The sequence below is a fragment of the Pseudopodoces humilis genome, chromosome 1 (assembly GCF_049639895.1).
Source record: "Pseudopodoces humilis isolate 2021_Gansu_Grassland_sample_001 chromosome 1, ASM4963989v1, whole genome shotgun sequence".
NCBI lineage: Eukaryota > Metazoa > Chordata > Aves > Passeriformes > Paridae > Pseudopodoces > Pseudopodoces humilis.
Genome location: NC_142200.1, coordinates 57,441,811 through 57,451,862, shown reverse-complemented (window position 1 = coordinate 57,451,862; position 10,052 = coordinate 57,441,811). Strand labels below are relative to the sequence as shown.

The window sequence follows — 10,052 nt, the reverse complement described above, 5'->3', positions numbered from 1 at the left end:
AAGCAGCAAGGAAAATCATGGCTGAATTAATAGCTTGATGCAATTCCTACACTCAAAGGATTAAAATGAAAAATGAAACAAATACAAGTCTTCTGAATTCTGGATGTAATTCCAAACCATGTTACTTCAGCCTACTGACAAAACAATGCAACCATAATTTTACGCAAGCAAACCTCTCTCCCAGTCACCACCAACTACCCACACTAACAACTCTCATCCCCCTTCTTCTCATGGTCACCAAAACAATTAATTTTTTGCCACCTCATTCTGCCATCAGACAGCATTTTTTAACAGTATCTTTCCCAGCCTTCAGGCCAATTCATCTAAATCATGATGACTAGGACAGAAGTCCCAGTTTTCAGCTGGGATACTGAACTTTAGGACTGCTGCTTCCCTTAGCACTGTGTTAAAACACCAACGTTTTCACTATCAGACTACTTCCCATTGGCCACAATGCCTGCACCCCCAGGAAGGGCTCAAATACCCTCCGTGTGGCTCGCGAATGTGTTCAGGCTGACGTGCCTACGGCTTAGCAGAAGTGCACATACCTTGGACATCAAAGCAATCTAGAATAAAGCAAATATTAAAAATGCATGTCTGTAAAGGCAGTAGTTACAGGTGCCACACCTCTCTGCATCTCAAGAGCTGCCATTTGGAAGTGCATTGAATGGACTCTATGCAGCTCTGTGTATCCCCAAATACAACACTCAATGCAAGTATGTCCCTTATATACCTTGTCACTTCAGCAAGCACAACTAAATTATTATTATAAGCCCATTTAGCATACAAATTGCTAGAAACCCACTTTATCAAGGGGGAAAGCGGGTCTTGATCGTTCTGTATCAATTGTTACACCAGTTTCAAACAGAACAGTCCTTCTACTGCTTGCATGGAAGCCTCCCACCAGCCAACTCCAGCCAACTCCATGGCAGACTTCCAGGCCAGGACAGCCTTGCACAAAACATCCTGGTATGTGTACCAGTTGTTTAAAGGTGCTGGGAGCTTTCTTGAATAAAAGTAAATTGTTTCCACTTCAAGTAGTTTTCTTAAATAGCAAAAAGAAAGACTATGTACTGAAGGTCAGGTTTGCAAATCTAACAAAATGATGACAGCTGAACAGAAAATGGCAAGATAACATAATACATATGTAACTTAACTTCGTGTATTTTTCTAGAATTGTCTTGTGAATTTTTTTTAAAGCATATGCAAGTTTGGAAAGCTATTATGTAGGTTCACTTCATTTTTCTTTACTAAAGTAAACATGGACATGAGTATAGGATAGGACCAAATGGCAAAATTCAGATAGAGAAACTAAGAATAGCTGGATCTGAAACAGTCACTTCACATGAAATTATCTCTGATCTAAACAGCTGCACCAAACATATATTTTTTGTTTGGACACATCTGTAGATATGATGTGTGTAATTAATTATTCGTTCAAAAATGCAATTTCATGATGCATTTGATTATTTAGATATAAAAGTTTTAATTCTCAGAGCTGACTAAAAATAGTGATTTTAATTTATTCCTGCTGCCTACAATTACCCACAACCATGTATTTTTAAATATTTCCAGACTATAAAAATTACTAATTTTTGCCACTTGTGTTTATCTGCATTTAGACTTTGATTTGGATAAATTAAGCTCTCAAGTGTTCCTTGCTTTATGAAACTCTGCATGTTGTACACTTCAACACAAATAAATGACTTCTACCATTAGAGGTTTAAATAATGTAATGTATTTCATGCTCAGCCTGAAGCTGGATTCCAATGAAGTTGCTAATGCACGTAATGATTAAGTGTAACTCAAATACTAACTGTGTTGTTGAAAACATGACAGGCAATAATTTGGTCTATTATATTCTGCCATTTAATTCCCTAGTACAGACATTCTCTGACACGTTATGAAGCAATGATTTACAATTATTCAAGCTGCAAAGGTCAGAAAGTGACATTATAATCATCTACACAGAGATCCCTTCTAATGCACAAAAACTAGGTAATACCACACAAAATAGTTTTACCAGAGTAGCAACTTTCTATTTAAGATTTCCTAAACTGCACAAGTATAAATAATTAATTTACATTACAGTACATTAAGGCATCCTTGAAAATATAATGTTTTTCCTGCTCCTACCAATAAATTTACGAATAAGTCTTTTTTGCATGCCAAAGGAAATCTTAAGTGCAGCCTTTCACTAAAAGTAGCCTGTATTAATAGTAATCAGTTAAAAAATCTGAAAATCTTGAAGATTTTTCAGACATAACAAACAGGAGTACAGCCAATTTTTTATTTTTTTTTATGCATCTGGTCAAAGCACATCCTTATCTATCAAGAACAAAGATCTATTAATCACTATGCTCAGTATAGGTGAGTAGTTTTGTTTAGACTTTCTCTAAGCAACCAGTGTCATTAAAATACTGAACTTTATACAAATCTCTGATTTACTCTTAGCATCAACAATTATGCAAGGTTATTTCAATTCTTGAGACACTATAACTGTCCCCAAAGCTTATTTATTTGAGGTCTTAAGAAATAGTCAAATTTAGCAAAACATTTATTTATCAGAACATCTCAAGTCCAGAATTAACTGAGAAAAGGTGTTTCAAAGCAAATAGAGAACTAAGGAGAAGAAATTAAATAAAGATTAATACCTACAGCCACCAAAAGACCTAAACAAAGCAAAAAAATCAAACAAAACAACAAAAACAAACAACAAAAAAATCCCAAAACACCACACCAAAAAACTACAAGACATAGCTACTTCAGCAAAATACAAATAAATATAATCTTTTTGACCCCACTCCAAATTCCTTTGTGTCTAGAAAGGCTTACTTTTGTTCTCAAAACATTTGACTACTATATATTAAATAATATACGTGTAATAAACATAATAAAGACATTACTACAAATGCCCTTTCAATCTGTAGGAAGGTAGAAAAAAATGTTTATGTGTACATTTTAAATACTGAAAATTTTCTTAACAATCCAAACCTACCTTATACCCATCTTCAATCAATTTTTAAGTGGTCATAAAGGACAGGGGGAAAAAAAATAAAAAAAAAGGAAGCAGCCACTCATACTTGAAATATGCAACTACATACCCTAAAATTCTGTTTCTAAAAGCAAAGGCAAGAAAAAGGCAAAGGAATAACAGACATATTTTTAAACCAAACATTGCCTGTAATTTCTGTTCAAAATCTCAACTGCAGAACAATGCATTTTTCATATTTTACCTAAGGGATAAAATTTGAAAAGTGTACGATAAGCCTTTTCACATCATTTCACCAGGCAAATGAAACAAAAATTTTAAGTGCTGGGCAACCAAGATTTGCTCACCTAATCCAGGGTATCAGCCAATTTCATAGTCAGACTTTCAAAAATTAAATTCAAATATACCCACAGAAAATAGACATTACGCCTGAAATAATGGGGTATATTTTACAGCCATGGGTACAGAAAAGAAAACAATTAACACACATCTGCGATAAGGCAATGGGGAGCAGACGGTTTATTCCAAATGTTAAAACATTAGCGGTGTCCAATTTCTGTGTCATGTAGTTTCTGCTGTGCAGCTGAAGAAAAACAAACCCTGAACTTCAATTAAAAAAAAATAAAACAACACAGCAAAATTACTGCCTTTTTCAACAACTAGCTGAATTATATATTGTGTACTTTGTAGCATGTAAATATGAGGATCATTTGGAAAACTGAGACACAGCAAACCCATCCTAAAACAAAAATATACTTTTTGCCTTTTTCTTTTTAAGTCCAAAATTTCGAAATAATTTGCCTTTAAAAAAACGTGGTATTTTGAGACCACACCATGATGTTGCACTGACATTTCACCTTTAAAAAGTACCCAAGCAGATTCAAAAGCTTTTGAAACACAATTTATCCTCACAACTAGCAGAGGGCTTATTACAGAGAATCTAAAAGTCAGAGGATAGAATATTAACTACTGTAGAAAAGAAAACATAGTGCAGGACCTTCTGTTTGTGACAAAATTACAGAGTTAATGTTCCTGAAAGATCACTTCACCTTTTAAAGCATGATTTTTAAAAAGGTAAAATTTATAGCAATTAAAGCTAATGAAGAAATGCAGCATGAGCTGCTTATGTTCAGGAACTAATAGGTCCACTGAGCATTTCTAAGATTATTTAGCCATCAATGGTAATGAATTGACATTGTCAGTGGTGTTAATGTACCAATGCTCTATAGTGCCACTAATCCGATAGCCAATCCTAGCAATTTTATCTTTTTTTCATGTTGATACTATATTTTTTTAACCAACACGCTATCCAGTCCTTTCAATTAAAAAAGCACAAATACAGCACAGGCTATTAACACTTCTTCTCTTCTTCCACATATAAGATGACATATTCATTATATGGACTATGGTTCAAACTGCTCTGGTCATTCCTCCTTCAAATCCTGATCAATTCTTCAGGATTGTTAGTTACAGTGCAAAAATGTCTTTTCCAAACAAATCAGTATTAGTATATGGTTGTTAAAATACATTTTTGGTGCACATTAAGTGAAATGTGATGATTATTTAAACAGGTATATAAATCAGATTTTTGTAAGCATGGGGTATTGTGGCATATGTCTCTTCACCAGTTGTTTTGCTATATCTAAATAGCACAGCATCATGTTGATGATGAAAATTAACAATACACAAAAATGAAAAATAACTATCTGCCTGGCTACCAGGTATGACATGTCAGCAACATAAAATAAACTATCAGCTTATGAAAGTGACTACCATTTTAATCCAAAGTTTAAATCATTCATAGATGTTTTGCTCTCTCTCTTGCATAACTATTGTGAATCCCAGCCAAGAGTTGTGAAATTTCTGAGACAGATTCTGTCAGACACATCAACCCTGAAGCAATAGAATGAGTTTTTGAAAAAATGAGGTACTATGCCAAATCCTAATAATTTTAATTCTCTTATTTTTTTGTAAAATATACTGTATTAGCTGGTTTGAAATTATTTTTACTTTTCCTCCCACAAGGAAATAGTTAAATAATATGATGATTTTTCAGTTTAAGTTAAAAGGGAATTTAACAAACAACCAATGTCAAGATTGTGGACATTTGTTCCTGTGGAAGAGATTTTAGCCTTTGCTAAACACTTCTGTGGATCTGTAGTTTTTAATTATCTTCCATTTCAAATTCTTGGCAATGGACAAAGCAGAGACAGCAAATGAGATTTTTAAAACAATATAAAATACCCTACCACATTCATATTAACTATGCCTCAAAATAAGCAGCAACACAATTTATTCTACTACTGATATATGTGGATGCTGAATGCAAGAAAGCAGGCAAGGGAGCACATTGCCTGTGTGAAACTAGTTCTCACTCGGGCCTGAGAAATTATAAGGAAGAATCCAAAGAGTCCTTGGAGAAGGATGACAACCTTTGCGGGTGTTGTTTGGATCCTTGCTGTTTCCTTGCAAGAAACAGTCAAGGGGTGTAATTCCTAATTGTCCAATAATGGTGATGTGTTGGTTTAATGACCAATGACAGTTTTACCTCTTGCACCTTCTTGGACCTGTCTATAAAAAAAGATCTGGAATAATAAAACTGGCTCTCTTGTATAACCCAGCTAGAGAGCCTATGTCGTGCTTTGCCATTCCTAATACAGTGCGACAAATATACAGACTTAAGAATTGGGATCATACATTTTTATTTCTCATTTCAAGAAGTCAGCAATTAATTTTCTTAAGTGAATAAACCCATCCAAAGTATCTCATAATGCTGCATGCAAAATTATTTGAAAAACAGAGAGATGAATCAGTGAGAATCACTCAGCTGCATCTTCAGCTGAAGATTCACTTGTCTTCTAAAATGTGTAACTCACTTTGTTCTGCAGTAGATTGGTACGCTAAGGCTAAAATACCTCCTCCTGCTGAATATTATCCCCAACATCACACCACACCATGCATGTGTGCACTGCACCATCTAATTGAACCTGTGCTCTTCTACACATTAACCATAAGACTGCTATAGCAGGTTACATAGGTTTGCGTAAAATGTTTTTATACGATGCATATATTAGTTAATTTCTTCAGCATAATAACATTAAAATATATTTTTAATCAGAACTAGGGTATTAAAATCCAACTTTGAATGTCCTATGATGTACCATATATGCCATGGCATTTTAAAACCTTTTAAACATTTCTGCTAAATTAATTAGTTTTGCATTAAGGAGTCTCAATGCCTCCTATTAAATGCAACACATTTGAAGGACAATTAAACATTATGAACGATCCTTCTAAGAAAATAACGATTGTTAAAAGAAAAACAAGACTTTTTCGGTAACAAACAGAAACACAAGCACACATAAAAGACTTCAATTTACTTGAAAACTCATATGCCTGCAATATTTTAGATCCGTTTGTTTGAAAAATCTGTCTTCTGTTTTGTTTTCATAAAGAATGAAAACCCTAATGGAGTCCAGAAATCTGTTAATGGTACTAAAATTATAACAGTATAGCAAAAGAAAAAACCCCACACAGTAAAGTCTATATTATATATTTTTTATGTCTTTAAATGGAATTTACAGTTCTCCCTGGCAATGTGAATGAACATCCTATAATTTAGTCAATTTACAGATTACAGGTTCAAATTGACCTTGTAGCCCATAAAATTGCTCATCTTCAGTGCAGGATTAGAAGTGGGAAAAGAATGTCATAACTGTATTTAAGGAATTTACCATAACAATGGAAAGGAGGATATGCATGCATAATTTTAGCCACTCTTGCTCACATCACATTTTTCAATTCTGAAACAATGCATATTCTGTGCTCTTCTCCTGGTTAACCATGGTGGAGACTGTTTCAATTTACTCACCCACAGACATGACACTTGTATTCCCTCATCCCAAGGTGCCTCTTGACATGGTTTCTGGCATCTCCAAGCTGAGCTGTTGCAAAGTGGCATATCTTGCACTTGAATGGCTTTGATCCTAAGTAAAATTTAGCATAAGATATGAGTTGAATTAGAATAAAATATCACCCACAGTTAAAGAAATAAAAATTCCTGAGGAAAAAATAACCTTTTAAAACCTATCCCACATTTAACCTGTTTGAGATTTTTGCCTAATAAAAAAGGTGTCTCGTACATAAATTTGTAACTCCCAGGACACAGACAGTATATTCTATATAGTATATTCTTTACATTACTCATTAAATTTTCCTCAGGTTCTAGATCACAGAAAATGCTCTCTTAACTTTTAATCTGGTCTTTTTCTTATCATTAAAAATCAACAAAATATATTAAAATGAGAAGAAAATATAATAGACAAATAATGCCTCAACAAGATAGCAAAAGTTATTCTACACCTTTCCCAATGGCCAAATGCTGAAACTCGGGTAGTGGTCTTAAAGTGGCTTGGCATTGGTTTAAACTGCAAAATGTACTTTTTTAGTAAATATTTTTAAAGTAAAAGAATATTACAAGTCTTCTGACTTTGAATAGATTTCACATTAGCACTGGTATTTCAGATTTGTTCTGTCACACACAGCAAATGATTCATCACCTAGCTATTGTAATGGCATGGAATGTATGAATATACAGTGGATAAAATATTATGCCTTTATGACTGTTTTATGGTCAAGAATTTATGATTATTCTGCAAACCAGAAGTATTGACATTTTGGCTATTATTTATTTCAAGAACAAACTTTAATATTAAATGTCTGCTGCAGACCAAAGAACTCTGAAATTATTTCTCCAAGGAAAAGTATCAACCTATTTCTTGTACCACATCAGTTCAGAAAAAAGTCAAATTATTTGTCTATCTTAATTAACAGTGATGATCTCTCAAGCTGGAAAAACCTATCTTTTTTACTGACATAGTTAAATTGGGCACATGTCAGTCCCCAGGTTATTATGCAGCAACATCATTCTAGAAGCACTTTCCAATTTTCTGACCACTAAATCCTTAAATGAATAAATCAAAATCATAGAATTGCAGTTAAAGGTAAGTACAATATGGTCAAAGAGTCTCCATATTATGTTTAGTGTATGTTTTGTGAAATATTTTTTCCAATACAGTTAGACATATTATGAAATATGGGATCTTTAATAAATATACATAAAGAGCTCTGATAAGAAAAATGTTGTACTATATCATACTTGATCAATGAACCTTTTTGCTTTGCCCTTGAAAATAGAATATCCTCCAAGAAACCACTAGTGAAATTGAGGATCTTCGTAAAAATTTTTAGAGTCTTAAATTTCAATTTAATTTCCAAAAGCTAACGAAAAATGAAGCATTTAATTTTAATCTTCTAACTGAAATAAAAAAGTCAACAGTACTAAGCACAGGCAGACAAGGTTGAATATTTCACAGTTCAATGACAATGAAGCCAGATCTCTTAATACTTCCGTTTCTACTGTTGGAAGTAGATGTAAAATATATTTAGCACCTCAATGGTTATATCTAGTCAGCTTTATATGTTTAAATGTCAAAAGCAGGTTCAGACTGCAGCTCACAGCAATCACATTCTACCCATCACACTGAAAAAAAGCCAGTTTATTTAAATGATCCTGATAAAATTGAATTAATCAATAATTTGGTGACATTTCAAATCAACACTGCATTCTACAAAGAGACCAGGGCAAATAAAAAAAAACAAGTCCTTATCTTTGCATTAGAAGACCACTATAAGTTGATGTTTTAACTTATGATCTCTAGCTGGACAATTAATAACAACAAGGCCACAGGTGAAGAGGATTTTTTTTAATCTATTGGTGTTTATATTGCTTTTTTTTCTCATAGAATTCAAATACCATGTGGATTCTAGCCTATGTTCCCTTAGTTTCTCTCCTACTGATTAAATTGTAAATTCGTTCCTCATTCTGCTACTGCAGGTGTCCCACAGGGCTTCCATACAAGACCTTTGCTGTTTTCCATTTACATGACTCCTTTGTGAAGAACCTGAGTTCAGACCAATCGTGACTACAGTGTGCTGACAATACAGAAATGTATTATTCTGTTGACTGCTCTCATCCAAAAATCACTGAGGCCTTGAGGGGTTTTGATTTTTTTCTCAGACCCAGAGCTGAATATCTGTTAACATCTCCATTTCAAGTCCATGAAAATTCAAGTGCTAGCAGGCTCCAGTCAGTACTTATCACCTGAAACAAAATCTCCCTTTTAGGTTGCTGGTGCCAAATTTGTTCCAGTATGCTCTTGGACGGAACAACCCAAAATTTTATAGTAAAAATGAAGACATTAGATGAAATTAATGGTAGGAAAAAAAATTGTATTTGTCATAAAGATGTCTGAAATAATGTAAAGCATTTAACCATTTGTTAAATGTTAGCTTTCACTTATCACCAACTTCAGCAGTACTCTTACGCTGTTTTAAACTGATACTACTGGATTCACATTTGGCTTTAAATTTTCATAAAGGGAAAGAGAAAAATGCTTTCACTATGTCATCTTTTCAATCAAATTACTCAAAAAAAAAAAAAAAAAAAGCCAAAAAAAGCCAAAAATCCACCAAGCTACTTTACCTGCAAGTTATGGTATGGAAAACAAATGTACATTTTCTGATGGTAGCAGGAAACAATAAGGCTCTTAACAATTGGGGGAACACTACAAAAACTAACCAACAACAAACAAAACAAAAACAGAACAACAACAACAGAACAAACAAAAACCAACACCACTATACCAAACTGAAAATAAAACTAAATTTAAGAGTTCAGGTCAGGCAGACATAAACCATTCTATTGTTTTGTAAAAAAAATTCGAGTTCATAATTCTTGCTTTACATTAGGACAATACAGACCCAAAGCTATAAGAAAAAATTCACTGTCACAATTTTAGGTCATCCAAAGGCAACATCACCTGCACCTGCAGGCATTGCTGTGCTCCTAGCTCAGGCCCAATACAAAGTGAGCAGAGCCACATGGAATGTCATCATGTCATTACCTCCTATGTTTAGGACATGGGCAGTAATACAGCATACTAGCATTGGGCACAACTGCCATTAACTGAGAAATCTGATGAGAAAAGAAACAAAGATG

The 10,052-nt window shown here is 33.7% G+C and overlaps 1 protein-coding gene across 1 annotated transcript in view; it reads right to left on the bottom strand.

Annotated features, from left to right (window-relative positions):
- ZNF407 (zinc finger protein 407) overlaps window positions 1-10,052 on the bottom strand; it is a 335,107-nt gene that overhangs the window by 292,674 nt on the left and 32,381 nt on the right. Inside the window, exon 3 of the mRNA XM_005517307.3 lies at window positions 6,864-6,978. Within this exon, the coding sequence (XP_005517364.2) occupies window positions 6,864-6,978 (115 nt within the window). The remainder of the gene's footprint in view (window positions 1-6,863; window positions 6,979-10,052) is intronic.